The 20,101-nt window shown below is 40.3% G+C and overlaps 2 protein-coding genes across 5 annotated transcripts in view; one reads left to right on the top strand and one right to left on the bottom strand.

Annotated features, from left to right (window-relative positions):
* EEA1 (early endosome antigen 1) overlaps positions 1-12,819 on the top strand; it is a 78,060-nt gene extending 65,241 nt beyond the window's left edge. For 3 of the 4 annotated variants that reach the window (XM_064510203.1, XM_064510202.1, XM_064510204.1), the window contains 6 exons: positions 310-441; positions 2,107-2,292; positions 2,754-2,992; positions 4,425-4,545; positions 4,889-4,987; positions 5,926-12,819. In XM_064510203.1, the coding sequence (XP_064366273.1) occupies positions 310-441; positions 2,107-2,292; positions 2,754-2,992; positions 4,425-4,545; positions 4,889-4,987; positions 5,926-6,048 (900 nt within the window). In that variant the 3' untranslated portion in view covers positions 6,049-12,819. Of the gene's footprint in view, positions 1-309; positions 564-2,106; positions 2,293-2,753; positions 2,993-4,424; positions 4,546-4,888; positions 4,988-5,925 lie in introns of those variants that run through there. The other variant, XR_010388777.1, reaches the window with a different exon arrangement.
* Positions 12,820-15,229: 2,410 nt separating this feature from the next.
* Positions 15,230-20,101, bottom strand: part of PLEKHG7 (pleckstrin homology and RhoGEF domain containing G7) — a 37,869-nt gene continuing 32,997 nt past the window's right edge. The window contains exons 16-17 of the mRNA XM_026123191.2: positions 18,404-18,501; positions 15,230-15,646 (exon numbers count right to left, since the gene is read on the bottom strand). Coding sequence (XP_025978976.2) covers positions 15,539-15,646; positions 18,404-18,501 — 206 coding nt within the window. The 3' untranslated portion in view covers positions 15,230-15,538. The remainder of the gene's footprint in view (positions 15,647-18,403; positions 18,502-20,101) is intronic.

Below are 20,101 nucleotides of genomic sequence, written 5' to 3'. Positions count from 1 at the left end.
GGCAATTTTCCTGAACCTCTGATGCAAAAGACTTTAGCAGATAGTTGAAGTGAATTTGGTTTAAATTAGTCTGTTAATTTGTTCTAAGAGACTAGACATACAGAAAACCTTTTAGTTTCAAACCTAAAACTGTAAACATGCTGCCAGTTGTTTGCACTATTAATTGTGGATTGCAATATAAGGCAGTCATTTTCTTACCTGGAACCTTTGTAACTGAGGGTTTTGGGTCCTGCATGGCTTTTGGTTGTTTTTTTTTTAATGAATTTGGAAGTCCCTTTTCTAGCATACTTTTTCTAACTTCCCTTCAAGATTTTGAAAGAAAAAGACTTGGCTAATGAAAAATGTAAAACAACAGAGCTCCAGGAAATAAGGAGTAGACTTGAAAAAGAAAGTGCCAAGCTGAGTGAAGAGCTTAGAACCTGCAAGCAAGAATTTGAGAAGGTATATTGAGACAAACTGAATCTTCAGGTGGTTGGTTGTCTGATAAGAAATATGTGCCTACTCAGTAGATGTAATCTGGAATTGCTTTGCAAAGATGGTTGCTGTAAATATCAATATTACAGGTAAGGGAACCAAAGCACAGATTTCATTGAGGTTCCTGAGCAATGCTGAGTTGATTAGTGATAATCCTGGAGCATTGGTGCCCAGTTTTCTTGGCCAGGTGGACTGCATAACTTGTTTTAGCTTCGGGGGTGGGTTGTATGTCCTCGTTTTTCCTCTGTTTCACTACAGATTCACTGTGTATACCCTTGATTACTGTTCTGAAGTGCAGAAAAGATGTCCAAAAGTGTCATGAATGTGAAGTTTCCCAGATACTCTAGGCACATCTGGCACTTCTTGAATGTGTGTGCTAGAGCTGAAACTCCCTTGATGTGCTGTGGTTTGTAAAATGTTGTTAAAAAAAAAATGACTCTTGAGGAAAAAACAATATGTTAGGAATCGCATTAAAAAAACCCAACTCTTCTAAAATCATAATGATCAAATGAGCTTTTTAAAGAGTAGAAATTTGAAGGTTTTATTAAGTAATTTTTAGTCTTCAGTAGAACAATTTCTCTCTATATTCTACATATTTCCCTTTTTATTCTCTGTAGAAAAAAACACTGCTAAAAGGTTGTTGGTTGTATTTTCCATATTATAGTATTAGTAATTATATTTACATCTGTTAAGCACACAGTGTTTAAGTTGCTGCACAAGTATGAGTGAAGGTACAGTCCCTGTCTTCTAAGCCTCTGTGCTAATAAAGAAAAAGGAAGTAACACAATATTATATGAGTTTCAGATGTTCTTTTGTTCTCCAGTATTTAAAAAATGATCTCTTATTTTTGGAGAGAGAAGTCTGCATTTTGTTTCTGTCAAGCAGTCTATGCCCAGTCCTTCTTTTCTTGGATTTTGGGAAAGCTAATTATAATTCTCATCACTTCCTGAAATAGCTATTCTAAAAAAAGAAATAATTTACAAAGATGTATATAAAGTGCGTGCGCACTGATGACAGCTTAGTATTCATCTCTTGATGTCTATCCAAGCAGTTGGACTAAAATACAGATTGTGTCCTACAGGCCTATACTCTCATTTCCAATATCCTACCAGAGAATGGGGAGATATGTGTTTATAGGGTATCCCCCTATCCTCAGGATATGTTCTCTCTCTGCCTTTGACTTGTTTTTCATTTCTGGCAGCATTTCTGATTTATGGAAAATCTGGCACCTCTTATTGGTTGATTGATACCTGCATGCTTGGCTGTTTAATTTTAAGGAAGACGATTCCTACAGAATTTAACTAGAATGTTCTACTAGGGATTTTTATTTTTATTGCAGAGAAAGAAGTAAAACAGATGTTTAAAACCAAAAGTATCATCCTTCTTTGCTTTAAATATTTATACATTTAGAACTAATAGAAATTAGCATGTTGAGTTATTGGATATTTTTTATAATATAGGTAAAGTCTTTGATCATGAGAATTTTTGATACTTTGTGCTATAAAATAGTCCTCTCCTCTGGTTCTAAGACAATTATTGCTATCCTGCCCTTGGAAAAAATTACAATAGTTCTGAATTTAAATTACTGATGCTTTAAATGCCACTTTAACTTTGAACTCTGTATTCTAACAGGAGGTGACAAATCTCAAGGATGCAAAACAACTGTTGATTCAACAGAAATTAGAGCTGCAGGGCAAAGTAGATAACATGAATTCAGCACTAGAACAGGAGAAAAAAACCCAACAAGCTATCAAAGATCAGCTGAAAAAGAGAGAAGAAGAACTGAAGAAAGAATGTGCTGAAATTGAAGCTAAACTGGTTAGTATTTTAGAGTGTTTAGGAGTGTTGCTTTGCAAAATATGCCCCTGAATTCTTCAGGGACAGAGGGGAACCAAGAGTTGACTTCAGTTGCACATCACTTTCATTTTTAAATGACAAGAGCAAATACATTCAGAAATCTTTGGTTAAAGCATTTAATAGCATTGGAAAATTCAGGGGATGATAGGCATGTATAACAGGCTTAGTAAGTTAAAGATAATAATTATAGTGTAGTATATAGGGAAAGAATCTTGTTTTTTTTCATTTATACGGAATAATGTTCCCTTATTAAAATATTCCTGGATCACTACTAGTTATAAAGTGTCTAAAGAGATTTTGCAGACATACCAGTTATTTAACTGCCAGAATTGCCAATACACAACAGAGAGTGTCTTTGCCTAGCACAGCTGAGGTCTCTGATACTTGGAAGGTTGTTTTTCAATATTTCTTTGTTTTCTTAGAACACAGAAATAAAAGAAAAAGAAGAGGAGAACCGAAAACATGAGGAAAAGGAGACCAAACTCACCATGCAGGTCACAGCTCTGAATGAAAACTTGGCTACCATGAAGAAAGAGTGGCAGAGCAGTCAGAGGAGAGTGAGTGAGCTGGAGAAACAGACGGATGATTTACGTGGGGACATAGCTGTCTTGGAAGCGACAGTGCAGAATAATCAGGATGAGAGAAGAGCGCTACTGGAGAGGTAAGCTGTGGTCGTGATGATGTGGAAGTGTAGTTTGGGAAATGGATAGCCTTACTTCGAAAACGTGTTTCAATTGACTTAGGATTCTGTATGCATGCTTTATTTAAATCCATTTCTGTTCCTAGAAGCTGGGCTGTGGTTTCCTGAGTGAAACCTTCTTCGACTGTCTCTGCCAAAGCCTAGTAAGCTGTGTTTTGAACAAACTGTGCTTTGCAGGCTTTGACAGGATGACAATCTCCTCAAAAATCAGGCAGGACCTTACTTACCACCAAAGCGACAGCTGTATCCTCACACTCAGGGATTTTGGTCTATCCCTAGGAGCCTGCTAAATGCATTGTGCGCTTCTGAGCTTTGAGGTGGATAGGCCATGGCTTCTCATGTCATCTGCTGTGTGAACCTGACTAGGTCTGGCGGAGGGGGGGGTTACCTGAGTAAACTTCCCTTATCCATCACTCTGAGACTCCCCTGTTTTGACTGAATCAGAGTACCTGCACTAGTCATCCAGAAGTCTGGAACAGACTAGTTAGTGACTTCAATAATACAGAAGTTGCTTATGGACTTCTAGGTGGGTCCACTGCTCGGTGTTAGGAAACTGAACATGTACTGGGTTAGGCTTTTTAAGATTCACCTCAAGTATCTTCTTCCTCTGGCAAACCTAGTATCTTACTTTCTACCGTTCTCTTATTGTCTCTGCAATATACTTACTAAGATTCATGGAGGTAGAGCTCCTTTTCTTCAGGCAGCAGGAGACATGCAAGGTAGCGGGAGTTACCTGAGAGCAGAGACTAAAAGGGTAGAAAAAACACCTGTGAGACAAACACCTGTGAAACTGTTTCCATCCTAATTTCCTGAGATGTTTGAGGGCAGAATAGAAAAATTTTTTCTCTAGTGTCAAGCTTTCTGATTGGTTTTTGAGCAGTAGACTTTGGGTAAGGAGGAGATTAGTTCATATGAGATCCTTGTTTTTCAGCAGTCTGTTGCTATGTTGTGTTGTACTCATCCGTTAGCTGTTTTACAGTATAAAAACACCTTTTGAAATTAGCCTTTCACCAGTTAACCAAACTTCAGCTAATGGGAGGTGGCCTTGTAAAAAGATTTCTTCTTTTCTCCTCTGTCTGACTTGATTTGCTGCTACCGCTTTGTGTCCTGTTGCACAGTGGTGCTTATCGGGGCGTGCTGTTGACGGACTGGCTTTGGGAGTAACTCCAGATATTAACAATTCCCAGACATTTGGGACCAATTCCAGATAATCTTAAATTGATTGTTACAACAGAACATTTTCTCAGCAAAGATATTCCAGAACTTTTCCTAACAAGAGTATTTTTAGTTGAGTTTTCTGAGAGTGACTTTCTTTCTCTGTTATGACAGCGTGCCTGAAGGAGGCAATGTGGTTTGCTTTATATGCTTTGAAATATTTACTGTCCATCCTCAGGTGTATAAAAAGTGAGGGAGAAATTGAAAAGCTTCAAACCAAACTTGTAGAGATGAAGAAAAAGCTGGACAACACTACTGCTGCAATGCAGGAGCTAGGCCGAGAAAACCAGTCATTACAGGTATGATTTGATTTGAAGCTGTTAAGTCTGTTGATGCTCTGTGTGGGAACTCATGAGAATTTCAAGTTTGTGTCATATCAGTGGTGGGTTATCTTTCAAGAGTGATTAAGATCTTATGTTCATGGTGCCTGAGGGGCACGTTGCTCTCTGTGGGTTCGGAACTCTGCTCATAGATTCCAAGTTTGGAATATTTTCTTCTTGAACAAATATAGCTGTCAGGATTGTGGCTGAATTAGTTCTTTTATACAGCTTCGGGTAGCATGTCCAAAGAAACAGAAGAAAGCTGTATGAGTTAAACATGCATGTTAAAATTTTGCCTTTTTTTGTATGTGTATATGTTTAGATCAAACATACCCAAGCTCTTAATAGGAAATGGGCAGAAGACAATGAGGTACAGAATTGTATGGCCTGTGGGAAAGGCTTTTCGGTGACAGTGAGAAGGGTAGGTGTATTTTACCATGTTTCTGTGGGATTTTTTTTTCCGTTGCTTTCAATCTGTTTTACTTTGGTTACAAACTTTAGAAAGTGACTTTACAAGTGCTATGATACTCAGTGCGTCTCACAACACTGATTTTTTTACAGTCCGTTAAATTTTAAAAATAAGGTTTGGATCTGGATTGTATTTACAGATATAAAGGAATGTAAATTTGTTGAAACCAGATGCATGTGAGTATATGAGGCATCAGTGTGGTCTGGTTCTTTGTGACTATATTTTTCTAAATGCAAACTAGACAGGGAACAGACCAACTGGCTAGGTTATTCTTTGCAAAAACAGCTGTGGTCAGTTAAGGTTGGCAGCATGTGGCCTGCATCCAGAGATTACCATCCCTGCAACAACTGACTTGGCAATGAAACAGATGAAGGATGTTCATGAGGTTCATTTTTGCAGTGCTCCCTGACTCAGGCTTAGGTGGCTCTGCCTGTCCTGCATCATTCATAGTGGTCTCCATTGGGAAGCTTTTGAACAAGGACAGCTGGATCCTTTGATTCAAGGGTACTTTCCAATTTGAAGCAGTTGGTTAACTGTAGGAAGAATATATTTTAGGGGACCAAAACAAGTTCAAGGGGAGAACTTGAAGAAGTACCTAAGCTAGTGATGTTCCCAAGTGACCCAGTTCATTTCTGAAAGTGGCATCTAGTCTTCTGAGTCAGTGAAGCACTTCTGAATATTTTACTCGTATGCCCTTAGGAAAGGATTTACTCCTGTGCCGTTCTGTGTGTGGATAGCCCCAAAGGGCTATGTTACTCTACCATTTAAAAATTCAAACTAACTTTTGAAACATGAGAGAGTTGACTTGATGCGATAATGATATCTATTACTGATCTAGTCCCATAACACTGTAATTGATGTTCAGCATGTATGTTTTTTCTCTTTCACAGCATCACTGTAGACAATGTGGAAATATCTTTTGTGCTGAGTGCTCAGCAAAGAATGCCTTAACTCCTTCTTCTAAGAAGCCTGTCCGGGTCTGCGATACTTGCTTTAATGACTTGCAAGGATAACTGGCTTATCTTGAGTGACGAGGAAATGTTACACTAAAGTTTAGAATTTCTGTTGATGCACTTCATTCAGCACTCAGACTACTATTCAGTTTGGACAATGATTGTAACACTTGGCAAAATTTAGTATATTTTAAAATGTTTATTGATACCAAGTAAAACTATTGTATTTTTTGTGAGACATGGGCTCAGATCATCCATAGCTTATTGCCATTTATCCTGGAAAGAGCTTCTATGTCTAGATTAGAAATACCCAGTTATTTGTAAATAAAGTTTAAACAGAAGAGTAACAATGTATTTTTTTATCTTTTTTTTGTTCAAGAGAAACAGCGTTTATGTGATATTGCAGTTTATTCTTGTTTCGTTCAAAGGAAAAGGAAGATGCAAAAATCTGTGAGGATTTTGTGTATCAAATGTTGCTGTAATGGCATAACTAATTGTCGCATCTGATTGCATATCTGATGTTCTTTATAATCCCTTGTGATTTTGTTTTCTTTCTTTCTCTCTTGTTCTTGGACTTTCTCGCTAAAGTTCAACTCCACAATGAGGGTAAACAGCCGGACTCGCCTCCAACTCAGAGTTTTGTCTGCCAACTTAGAACTTGTTGCAGTGTCAGCACCTGCGTCCTTACCCAACTACAGCACCTGGATATTGGAATATCTGTACGCATACTGTACTGCATAGTTTCTTTGCGTGTGTGAGAGAATAGGTGTGAACAAATGCTGAGAGCAAGTTTAGCTGGCATTGTAGGAATATTATATCAAGCTCTCTCGTGTTGATTGATTTCACTCTTTTACGTATTTGATAAATGGAATTTAATAGTCCAGAAATCCTCATATATGAGTCTTAAAAAGCAAATAAACAATACTCATAGTAGCCTGTACCTCATCTATCCCCCTGCCTGTGCTCTGGAAGCCCAAAGAAGTCTTATTTTTCTAAGGGACATGTAGAAATTGTATGCTAGTCAGCATACTAAAACTTTGAGACTGCTGCAATTTTTCTGACCTCTGCTTCCATCCCTCCATCCAGCTTTTGCTGGAAGAAGTTGAATTCATACTACCCCTAACAAACCTGATTTTTCTGCTGCTCCATCTGAACTTGTGTTGCTGAACTTTTGCTAGCAGGGGGTCTTAATTGGTGTTAGTTCTGCGATTTAGTCTGCTCAGAACGGTAGTGTGAATCTCCTGCTACTGGCTTAGTTATAAGCCAAACAGTTCTAATTAAGAGGTCTACATATATGTCTTTAGATGTTTGTTCATATTTTCTTCTCTGTTCTTGAAACAGAGTTTTTTTGCAGAGTTCATCCAAACCTCTTTTTGTGATTTAGTTGCACCTGTTTTTCCCTGCCTACCTGTCTCTAACTTTTTCTCTGTTTGAAATAGCTGTCTGGTACCACAAAACCATTAGGGTTACTTTTTCTGAGTTGGGGTTACTCCTTCAAATAGTAAGGGATCCTTTGTCTTGAAAATCCTAATAAACCCCCCACAACCCAGAACCTTCTCTGTCTTAGGATATTGTGCCAATTGCTCAAAGAGAGGGACTGTAGCCTGAAATCCTCTACTTCTTGACCAAGTTAAGGAAACAAATTCTGTTACCGTGCTGGAAGCTTAGCCATCTTTAGGCAGGTTAGTTTGCTTTTATCTGTCAGCAGCTCTCTGTGTGAATAGAGAGAGGAGTGTCTTTTATGAAAGATATCTAGCCCTGACTGACTCCCAAGTGAAAAGATTACTTCTCTTCCCCAGACGTAGTGATCTGTATGCTTCACATCCCTTCCTAGTTTTCTTGTATAATTATAAATTTGCATCCATTTTTCTTCCTTGAAGAGAAGTTCTCTGTAAATTACATTTGTATGTTTGAAAAGCCAGCTGAAGCGCAAAGTGCGTAGCTGGTTTTTCTAGCTGTGGAAAGACTTGGAACGCAAGCAGGGTTTATATAAAATACTTACCAGCATTTCTGGTTCAGATATAGACTTGAGAATTGCTTCCTCTAAAGAAATAATTGTTCAAAGAACTCCATATGAACAGAGCCCCTGGACTCATTTTTTCTCTTGGTCAGTGTAAGTGTTAAGTTAAGAATTCTTTGAATAGAGAATGTGGGCAGAATCTCTGCCTCTGGAATTTTTATTTTATTTTTTTAAGAGAACCCAGAGAGATTGCTTTCGAGCCTTCCTTTGTATTACACGTGACTTTAGAAAACTGTGAAAGGTGAAGATGTCATGCTCTTGCTCCAGATATGCTCTGTCCTGTTGTGTAACACAGATGCTAGTGCTGCCTTGAGGGTGAAGGACAATCACATGGAGCAGAAGGGATTTTAAGAGGGAAGAGAGAACCATATCCATGATTACATGAAGGGCAAAATGCATGGAGCAGAGGAAGCTGGAAGTCTCTCAGGGAGACTAAGGGAAATGGTTAAAAGATTCACTTGCGTTCAGGCAATGTACCATTGATTTGAAATGTTTGCAAGCTGAGGAGAAAGCTCTGTACTAAAGAGGAAACGGTGGAAGCTTAAGTAGAGTTGTTCTTAATTCTGCCTTTTGAGATGCCTTATTAAGTCTGTGTGATGGCAGGCAAAGTCATCTCACTTAGCTGGTGGCTGAAACAGTGTGGTTGGTTGGCTGCAAAACAACTCTCAGTCTGGAGCTCTCACCTTCAGTGGCAAAGCCAGCTTGATTTCTGAAGGTTGTTTTTTGCTTACCAGTTTAGAAGACCAGCTTTTTGAAGGAATGAAAATGCTTTTACAATGCATGTTTATAGAAAGAAGGGTTATTAAAACAAGGAGGAACAGTGTTGGGGTAGAAGCTTTCATCCTTGGAAGTTTGAGTCTGCAGCAATAGTTGGAGAGTTCTGCAGCTTTTCACTTGAGTAAATTTATGACTCCATTGCTAAATCTTATGCTCCTTCCTTTGTGCTCATGATTCTTCATGCTGCTCTGTATTCATTGACAAGTTGGTGGTATAATAGGCCATATAATGCTCTCAGCCTGTCTGCCAGGTTAAAAGCTGTGCTCACGTTCAGTAAAATGACCCATGAGATGCATAAAAAGGGAAACTGGAAGGAGAAAAGCTTTGTTATAATTCTGCCTGCAGATTCTGAATGTTTTGATGGGCTGTCTTCATGGACAGATTGTCAGTGGGAATGTGGTTGATTGTTGCATTGCTTTAAAAAAAGTAAATAAAAGAAAAACCTAGTAAAAAGTCTGGTTGATTTTACCACACTGAGTTAAAGGATTCCAGGCAAAATAGTCTAATATACTGATCTGTAGGTTGCAAAACCAGAAACAGAGGAAAAAACTAATAAAATGGCAGAAGAGACTAGAACCTTGGGAACAAGAGAAAGTTTGGGGATGTGTTTTAACAATCTAAGCAGCAAGAACCAGACTGTTCTGATTCACTGAGGGAAAAGTCATTGTAGAGCAAGAGGCAGAGAAAAATGGTAAAACCACTGGTCGAACCAGTGGGTATGTAGGCTTTTCAAGCTGCTTTTATGATTACTAGCCATTACTGTGGCATCAGGAATGGGACACTGAAGTGTGGGATTTGTTATTGCAACTGTGGATTCAGAATTGTGTCAGAATTGCTGAGAAAGCAGAATGTGAGAGACTGCTGCTACGTGGACTGAGGCAAACTGCAGAGGCCATCGGAACAGTGTGAGGGATATTCTTGTTGGGGGGCTCTTCTTGGAGATATTGGATCTCTTAGTCAAAGAGGCATGATGTCCTTGGTTGTTGCTTCCAAAATGCTAAATCCTGTTGTTTTACTCCTGCCTCATGTAGGTAATATGTACTGCTGTACTGCAATTCCTATGGAGGCACGTAGCATTGCAGAGCTGAGTGGTGGGCTTCCAATCTTAGCTGGATATGCTTCACTGTTATTTCATCTCCCCTTATATTCCTTCCCTTCTAAAATCTTCCCCTTTGTGCAAAGGCTGAAGAAAGAGCATAAAATTGAGTCACAATGAGAAAAGTTGCTGCCTGCAAAGAGCCAAAAGAAATGTTCGGCTGTAGTTTCCAACAGAGGCAAGAGGCTGTGGGTTTAGAGGGAGCTCATTTTTCAGCTGGCTTCACTCTCTGGCACTAGAGTCTGACTGTAGGGCACAATGTGGGCTTTTTTTTCTCTGTTTTTTGGAAGGTAAGGAGTAACCAAGTTGTCTTGGACTGTGGAGCATCAGGTACACAAGAACAATGAATAACCACTTTTGTTGCTTGTGAGGTGACTAGGGTTATTTATGAATCCTTACTGGAAAACCTTTCCTAGTGAAGCAGGAAGGGGTTTGGGAGCAGAAGTGTGAAGTAAGCTTGCCATGTTTGTATTACATTAGCAAGAAGGATCGAGGCTCATATACTAGATTTAAGAAAGAAGTGCCCTTCCTAAAGAATAGGGGAACTGGAAAACTCAAATACTTTTCTAGACTTAAATGTCAGTTAAAAGCAAAGTGTTAGCAAATGCTTTTTGCAAAACTTAAAAATTTATGACCAGTACTTGGTGGCTGACAGAAAACTGCTGGAGCTTAAGTTCAAACAGAACATAAACTACGTCAAGAAGACCAAGCAAAGCCTCTGGAATGATGCTATGGTTTGAATATGTTGAAGCTGATAAATTACTCCTCCAAATGCCTCCCCTCCCACTTTCATATATCCCTGGAGGACTAGGAAACAACACTGTCATTTGCACTGTGCACTTTTTGCTGTCTAACATAACTGAATATGATCTACAGCTGGTGGAATGGCATTGTATGTATTAGCTGTAATCATTAGACAGAAGGTTTATCTTTGGCTGAACTTCTCACTGAATTACATCTGTCCCCTCATAATTCCTTTGTACCAAAAATGAGATCATCATCTGAGAGCACATGTAACAACAGAATTCATGTAGTCATGCACATGTTGTCTTTGTGGAGCTTCATTTTAAGATTTGAAATAGAGTATGTGAATTGTGTGTATTTTCAAAGTTCTTGCCAGTTGTCCAGTTTTAAAGTTTTGAAGTCTTGACCTCAGCATCTCTTCCAGGATAAGTTTAAAATTAATGTCCAACCACGGTGTTTCTCCAGAAACAATAAATGATTTACTTTTCAAAAACAGCAATAATTGGGTAGTAAAATCTCTCCTCAGAAACTCGTTTTTGGGGTATCTTTTTCATTTTAAGGAGCACTGAATAAAGGGGTATGTGTGTCTCTAGAGAAAAAAATTAGATGCCACTTCAGATCACGATAGTGAAGAGAATAGGTACTAGTTAGCGTAATAAACTGCCTTTGTCTGTAGCACACCACATACTATGCACTCACTGTGCAGCAGGTACAGGAGTATCTGCTCACTGGGATAGGTAAAGTACATTTGAAGATTACTGAAACCCTACTAACCCTTTTGGTACAACATTGCTAAGAAAGCAGAAGCCTGGTGGGGGTATTTTCCATTTTTTTTCTTCCCCCCTACAATCTTAAATTAAAAACAAATTCATCTTTACTTCCTGCCTTTTTTGGGTGGAGAGGTCTAGGAAGAGTGGCATACAGAGAACATATTCATGGTTATAAGTCAACGGGCCAGTACTGGCAGGTCCAGGCTCCTGCTGTTGGCTTTGCTGCAGAGTACTCTGTTATATCACGCTAAATCCCAATTCCTGGCACAAAAGGGATGTTTAAAAGAATTTCTCACTGGGTTAGCAAATACCAGAACTTTTTATAGTAATGCGTCCAAAATGCTGCTTGTATAGGATTTGTCACTTTTGTAAGAAAAGAAAAAAAATTACAAAAAAACATACAACCCCACCATTTGATGCCGTTACATACAATTCTGTTTAAACTACCTCTCAGTGTGAAATTCAACCATTAGGTAATTTTAATAGGGTCTGCTCACTGTCATGTTATGTAAAAGTTATAGTGAATGCCAAATTGCAAATCTTTATCACCAAAAAGAAAAAAGTTAAGTCTTTTTGTATGTATTTGAAAGTATGCAATAGTTTCAAGTTATTGTAAACTCTGTATTCTTTTAACCTCTGTAGTTTCAGTCCTGCAAACCCTAGCTGCTGGGCAGGAAATAAATCGTAACCACAAGCTTTCATAATCATGGTCCGCTGGGTAACAATTTTACATGCAGCTTTGTCATTTGGCTATAGAAAGCCTCACTCACCAAATGAACCATTAATTTAGTCTTTTTTAAAAATATTTCTTCAGTTCTCAAGATGTGAACTTGATGAATGGGTATTCTGTAATGGATGCGTGCCACAAATTACATTGTCTTGTTTGCCTCCTTTCTGAATTTTAATGATCAGTTTATTATTGCAGATGTGAATATTGCGCATACAACTTATTTTCTGTATAATTGTATAAATATATAAATGGAGAAAGTTTTAAGTTCTTACCCAGTATTTAGAGATAATGTATTATAATAGCCTTATGATGTGGTTTTACCTACAGAATACTGCACTTCTTTTAAACTGGATCATACCATCTTGATAGGGGTAGATAGATTTTTGCATGAGTATGTTTGTTTGGTTTTGTTTTTTACATGAAGTTTGATTCTTTAAGTCCTATTTTCAATGTTTGTGTTTAGTACTTGTGATCATGTAGTTGTGCCTTACATTGTGAAAGAGCTTAGTCCAGTGTGCACTGTAATTCCTAAACTCTGCAGTTTGGAAGGTGGCTGTGGATTTGGACAAGAAAATGACATCATGCATCAACCAGTTCTGTATAAAGAATGATAATGTTATTGAAATGTAATTTTTGTTTTCTAATCTGTTAAAGGTATGATGAATGACAATAAAAATGTTAGACCTTTCTAATAGACCAGTTCTGTCATTCAAAACTATCTTGCCCCACTGCAGGCAGCAAAATTACTTCAAAATGGTGGATGTGTTGTCTTACAAATGAACTGCTGTGAAGCCACACATTTGAGAACAAGCTAAACTTTCCAATTTTGTAGTCCTGTGCAGGCTGCAACACAAGCTTTCACTGTCATGAGGAGGCAGTGATAAAGGCTGTTCAAATTTAGTTTTCACAAGTTTAATTCAGAATACTTTTCCCATTCCCAATAACTGCATATGGCTGCTGGGTATCCAGGTTCAATTAAAATCTACGTTCAGACATGGCATTTGATGTAGTCTGACAGTTGGTATAACTGGAAGACTCAGAAGTGCTTCTTTTTGTTCTTCAGACTAATGAAGGGCTCACAAGATGAAAGCCTCTTCAGGGGTGCAGCTGCATTGCAGAGAGAAGCCTGGTGACTGAGGTGTGCATGATCAGCCCCATGACAAAGCCTTTATTGAGTTATGGAGGCATTAGCACAAACTACATTTAGTTATTGAAGATCTTCCTAGGAGTCTCTGTGTAGACAGTAAGGAAAGAGGGAGGTAAGAGGGCTCCTCTAAAAGGTAATTCAAGCTGGGAAGTTATTCTCTACTCTTGATTGCTTTCCAGGAGTCTCTCTCTCTTGACCGCAGAAGAACCTGTTGAGCTTTTACCTCTCCCTAGACTAAAGACAGCCTTTGGGTGAATACTTCCTTCCCTTGGAGGTTTGTTGACCTCTGGGAAGTACTGAATCTTCTGAATTTGTATCAAGTACTATTTAGTTCTCTGGTTAACTGAGCAGAGTTGGCTCCAAATTTTTTGGCAAAAATATACAGAGATGCCAAACAGCCCCCTCTGCTCTGCTGGTGCACAAAGCACAGAGCTTAACCTGGACAGCTGCAACCCTTCTCTGGGCTTGAAAACCTTTCTTTGGGATCTGCAGTGGCTTCAAGGTATAGAAGGAGAGGTACTGGTCAGGCACCACGGGTGGAAGGGAAGAGTGTTACAGCGTGCAGCTGACATTAGGATCAGTGAAGCTTGGTCACAGCTGTTTTAGGTCAAGTTGTGGCTAATTGCTGCTGCTTAGCTGGCTTGAGTTGTTGCTCAGCTTGCTTGGAGTGCTCAGCCATCCGCCTCCTGGAGCTTTTTGACTGTCTCCTCTCTTGCCCTCCTACCTTATGGATTTGCCACTTGGTTTGGAGGCTGTGTAGCTCTGCTTCTTTCCTAGTAAGCTGTGGCAAAAGCTTGCCCATCACAGGCGCAGAGCAGAAGAGCAGGAACATGTACCACGATGGCCTAGGCTATGGCTGGAGGATGTGAACCAGGTATTGTATGTACAAAAAGCCTCTAAGCCCTAGTGTGCCTGTAAAGGTGAACCAGCTCAAGTGAATAGAAGGCACCACCACATCCTGGTGAGTTACTGGTGAGGAGCTGGATTAGGTGTGACACCTGAACTTGTGACTAATTTGATGCTTCAGCAAAGATGAATGCTAAGGAGGTATGCTGACTTCTCATGAACAAACTCAGCTGGTAGAGGATACCTAGACTCTTCAGTGTAGTCCTCAGCTGTATAGCTTCTCTGTTTAGTTCACTGTGAAATAATTGCTGACACTGAAGAGGTATTCTAAAGGCTAACTTTTCTGACTAAGGACAGACAGAGGAAGAAGTGAGAGGGTCATTTAGAGTGGCTACAGGGAAGTCTGCCTTTCTCTTAGAAGTAACCTGCGTGAATGTTGTGGCAGGCAGTTGCAGAGTGGGGCTCTTCTAGTACCTCAAAAAAAAAAAATTGGTGATTAACAAGTGCATACTCTTGTTATGTGGACCACAGGTGCGGGATGGCAGGGAAGTATTGAATGGTTTAATGCAAAAGATGATGCTTAAGTTCTTGAAGTAAAGTTGAAAAGACACGAAAGAGCAAATTAAACTCCAAAGCCTAATTATGAACTGAGAGCAAACAATCCATAATGACAAATCTGTTGGTAATTAAGTGGTGAAAAAACTTGAGGTAAAAAAATACCTCCAATATTAATTCAACTTACTGACAGTGAACCTTTGTGCTTTTGTTCATTTTGTGTGTATGCATATATGTATATATATATTTATTTATTTATTTATTAGCATGTGTAGTGGAACTGAAAGTTAGATTTAAAGATGACCTTTTCAAAGAACTGGGGACACTTAAATGGTCCTCTCATTTTGAAAATTAATGAGGACCAACACAATATTTGCCTTTACAAATCTACCCCATCAAGCACATTGTTAACGTAAAGTAACATCTTAAAATATTACGTTAGATAAAGAGGAATAACTGCAGCAAGCTATGGCCAGAGAGATTCCTACAGTTTGGATTTTGTGAAATTTATTAATAATACAATGTGAAGGAGCTCTGAATAGCTCTTCTAGATTTTCTCTGGTGAATGTGTTCCCCTTGCTAACAGAGGTTTTTCGCTGTCCTGCCTTCTAGGAAACAACAAGCTGTGTTAAAACTTATCTGGATGGCAAGAGCCTTTCTCTAGCTGAAGCAAAAAAAGCGTCCGAGAGTGATTCATTTGTTGTGTGCCTCATTTGCCCACCTCCAATTTATTCCTAGATCCTGTGACCAAAATTCACCACTGCTGTCTAGTCAAGTCAGAAGTCTGTAGCTTTCAGAAACTTAAGGAATAACTGTGTTATCTCCACAACAGTCTTTCGCTGGGTCTGTCAGTGTTGTGCTGACATTAAATTTCAGAGGATTCAGTTGGGAAGCAGAAAGCAGTTCTTTTCTTGGTTTCGTGTTGTTTAGTGTAATTGGAGATTGCAGTTTCTATCTGTGATATCCATGTTTTCTGTAACAAAAAGAAAATCTCTTGTAAGCCTAGAGAACCTGAAAAGTTCTACTCGTTCAGATACATAAACACCCACAGCCTTGAATTTTACTCAGTGTTTCTTCAGGCAGGTGCTCATAATTCCCAAAGTAAGTATGAATGATCCCAGAACCCAAATTCTCCTGTTTTCTAAGGTCACTTTGTGAATCTGTGGGGCCAGAGTTTGCAAGTGGAGATTTCCTCCTTAGTTGGATTTTGATGTTCTGTTTGCTTGAAATATTGATGTTTGCTACAGGCCAATTCACCCTATTTTTGTGTAATACTTATTAATTTAATGGTATCTATTCCTGCAGTTTAGGCTCACTGTTGTTCTGATTAGGGCAGCTCCAGTGCTGTCAACACTATGAGTTGTGTTTCCCCCTGACATGTCTGTCATGTGCTGTCACACAGGTGTAATTTGCTCCTTCTGTTATTTAAATTGGATGTTCTGTGGAAATAAACACTGAATTTCAGTTTCTAGCATCATACTGACAGCACTCAGCTCTGTATCCTCCATCATCCAGGTATGAGGGCAGGGGGTGATGGCTGGAGAGATTAAATTAAAGCATGTAACTTCCTTCTCTCTGTGCTAGGCCAGATGGTCTGAGTCCCAGAAGCTCAGTTGTCTCCAAGTTACTATGATTAGACATTTCAAATTGTTTGGCAGCAACATGAACTTAAGGTCTGGTTGTGCTTCTCCTACCCCAGGATCTTGATTTTCTCCCCTTGCTTAGTCAGTGTGGCCGCTCTGCCTGCTGTAGTGACTGTAGAGCTAGTGAGCTTTGGTGCAAGTAGTAGAAATGCCCGACCGGAGGCAGACTGCTCTGCTGCATGCTGAGCTGGGATTCATAAATTCTGTTACTGACCTATCTAGCTGTTTCTGAGGAGTGTTTATACCCCAAATGTGTTAAATATATATAAAAATAAATTAGATCTGAAAAAAAAACTGGGAAAACAAATGCCAGGACGTGTAGGTCTAAGGAATCCCGATATAGGCACGGGCAGCGTTTGAGTGCAGGCCTGCGAGCACTTGGTCTGGTCTGGTTGCTGTGACACAGCGTCTGCTGGTGGGTTACACAAGGGTTTCCATGCGCTAGGGCCTCCTAGGAGTCAAGATTTTAACTGTTTTGCTCTTTGTGGCTCAGGGAGGAGAGCGCGGGACTGCCTGGAAGGAAATGGAGGGCGAGTGGGTGTGCGGATGGGATGGGGTGAGCAGCAGCAGTGTTGCGGCTCTGTGCTTTCCCATGTCTACCAGGTACCGCACGTATGCAAGAGGGAGCGGGAGCAGAACAAGGTATTCGCGATATCCGTGTTCAATACCTTATGAAATTTTGGGTGATGAACGTTTGGAGCGTGCGCGCCCGATGCAGCCAGCAGGGAGTAGCGCCGCGGCGAGGCTGGCGAAGGGCAGCTCCTCGCGTAGCAGGGAGCAGCCGCCCTTGCGGGACAGCACACGCAAATCAGGAAATCTGGGAGTCACGTCATAGCGTAGCAGCCTTCCGATTAGGAGACAAGGAGAACATGGCGCTGAGGCTTCATTCAGTTTCCTGTCCCCGCTTGGAAATAGCTTAGCTACCTCAAGTCCCTTTGCCCAATAGTCCTCACAAATTTCAGGAGATCTCAGCGAGATCTTTCCTGTCTTCCTTGAAGTATCATATCAGGTAAAACCCTCAGGTCATGTTGGCTAGCAAAGTTTCTTTAAAAAAAGAGGTTGACTGTGCTGAGAAGGGTCCTTCTTAGGAACTGAAATGAGGTAGTTTGCTTCTCACAAAACAGTGCCAGGTAAAGTCTGCCTTGCTAAAGGGATCGGAGAGAGCCCTAAGACGAGAAAAGGCCGTAATATTACCACCTCAATGTGAAGAGAGCCTTTAATTACAGGATTTCACTGTCTGGCAAGCTGAAATTGTGAGACCTTGGAAAGTTGGAAGCAACCAGGGGTGAAGACAACTTTGGAAGGACAAGGTAATATTTCAGTAACGGGAGAGGAGAACTGCTCCTCAGGTGGTTACCTGTTTCAAGTATGAACCAGTCACTTGGAGACAGAAAGCACTCATTGCTTTTCCCTGAAAAAGTCCATCTACTCTGCTTTCCTCTTAAGAATTAGTGTTACTGGTAGTCATCTTTCTGAGCATTAGGTATTAGAAAATGAAATTCAGCATATAGGAAAAAAAACCCCACTTCTGTGAAGTGCCTACTGCCCTTTGAGACGTTATAAACAGCACTGTTACTAGAAATCTGATGTGGTGTGAAAGTGAGGGGTAAATTTATATAACAGTGGAATTAATCATACCATCTGTCCAATCTGAAACTGTGAGATGCATGTTGTGCTTAGATGAGCATGACAGTCTTCTGGCCTGAGTAATACTGTGTTTGTGTTGCGGGGGGGATGGCTTTAACTTCTTTGGAGGGGCCGACTGTCCTCGTTCCTGTCATGCAAGAACGGGCAATTTTTTTAGCAATCAGAAATAATAATGTTCTCAAATGAGAATGTGACCTGCTGTCAGCACTGATATAAAATTGAAACGGGTTCAACAGGAAAATTTCTATAACAAACATAGAATACGTGAGCCAGCAAACTGGGGTGGTGGTGGAGGATTGTTTTGTGTTGTTTTGGTCAAATGTACTACTACATGGTACTACTACTACTTTGATGCATTCTTAGTACAATATGCCCATTCTGAGGTCTTCCTTCAGGAAAAGCATCGTTGGGTAATTAAAAAAGAAAAAAGAGGTACTTACCTTGGCAGTCTCTGTTTGTGCTTGTAGCAAGAAGACTGCTATGCACTGCTGATACCTATTTTCATGCTGTATTAGGAAAGCATTTCGCAGGCTGAAGACTATGGAAAAATATAGAGAAATAATATAAATTACCTCATTTAACTGTCACTCCAATTTTTCATCACATTGACTGTGACTGAATAAATGATCCATTTAATCAGCTTTTCTGATTCTAGATGGAGCAATGCACCCTGGTGGAGTCAATTTTTTTGCTGTGTGGGAAGCTGTGTTATTTCAAAAAAATAATTCTGCTTGTATTCATTTATTTATTTTTAATTATTTAATAACTGTGCAGCTAGCTGCTTTTGAGTCTGGCTGAGGATTATTATGACATGAAAACAGATGAGAAACACTACATACTACACTGAAAATAGTGAACAGGGTTGTGCTGCTCACCTGGAGAAGGTCCGAGGTGTGGAGACCTTTGGACCCTCCTGGCTTGCTGCCTGACTCCCGCCATGGGGCTTTGAACTGCCGTGGGATCTGTGCCGGCAGTGGGATTCCCACCCCAGGTTTGTAAGCGGACCAGGAAGGGAGGCTGCTTCCACAGAGCCCCTTCCAGGAGAAATCTATTCTGACAGATCTGACATTTTTAGAGCGCTTTCTTCTTTTTCCAATTTTTTTTACCTGCTGTGCAAGTTAATTCCCCAGTAATCAGCAGAGAAAATGGTCATATCCCCCCCACCACCCCAAGGGAAGTTTCCATTCAGAGTGGACTAAGCCATAACTGGAGTCAGCAAACAATGAACATAAAAAATCAAAGAGAAGGGCCCAATTTTTTTTTTCAACAGGTTGGCGTCACCCCAGCAGCAGAGGGAAAGGGCTGTGCTGGCACCCGCGGTGGGCCGGGCTCTGCCTGGAGCCAGCCCTGTAGATGCCCCACCAGAGTGGGCGCCTTTGGGCTCCTGCAGGAGAAGTTCACCAGTTGCTTGGGCCAAGAGGGTGGTGCAGGGACCTCTGGGGTACACTTGGCCCGGTCCCCTCCTTCTGTTATAATCCCCAGATACACAGAGCAATGATATTTTTTTAAGCTGGAGTGCAAGTCACTGTAAATAAAGCGTGGGCACGGAGGTGTGGGGTTGCCCCCGGTGAAGGGTGCCCTGCTCCTTCGCCCATCCGGCCCAAGGCAAGCCGATGTCTTTCCAAGCCTGCTCTAGTTAAAATGTCTTTGGGATAACCATTTATCTGGTTCGTGTGTTTTTCTCTGAAGTCGTGTGCTAATACAGACTATCTTGCTGTTGTACTATGCTTCTTGTCCAAGCATTTGCATGGGATTTACAGTCAGATCTCAAAATGTTTCTGGAAGATAAAGTGCCGTATGATCCCAATTTTATAGAAAAGGAAAGTGAAGTGTGGATCAGTTAAATTAGTGTGGCAAATCAGTCAGCAGAGGAAATTTGTAGCAGCAGAGGGGCTATATTTCAGAACTCGTGCCTATGTCTGTCTGTGGTCAATGTGAAATACAACTTGTCTGTCCTAAAAAGGAATTTTTCTAGGCAATTCTCAGAAACAGGCTCTCAGCAATGTTTCTTAAAAGAGAATCGGCAGCAGTAAAGATTACCAGGCTTTGATACAGTGGCGTATCAGTGAGTCTGGCTCCTTCCAACTTAGTGCAAAGCTTTCTTAGTGGATTGATACTAAGGAATTGCAGAGATTAAA

Source organism: Dromaius novaehollandiae, chromosome 1, assembly GCF_036370855.1.
Source record: "Dromaius novaehollandiae isolate bDroNov1 chromosome 1, bDroNov1.hap1, whole genome shotgun sequence".
In the NCBI taxonomy this organism is placed as follows: Eukaryota; Metazoa; Chordata; class Aves; order Casuariiformes; family Dromaiidae; genus Dromaius; species Dromaius novaehollandiae.
The sequence above is the reverse complement of the archived record's forward strand: the minus strand, read 5'-3'. Positions and strand labels throughout refer to the sequence as shown.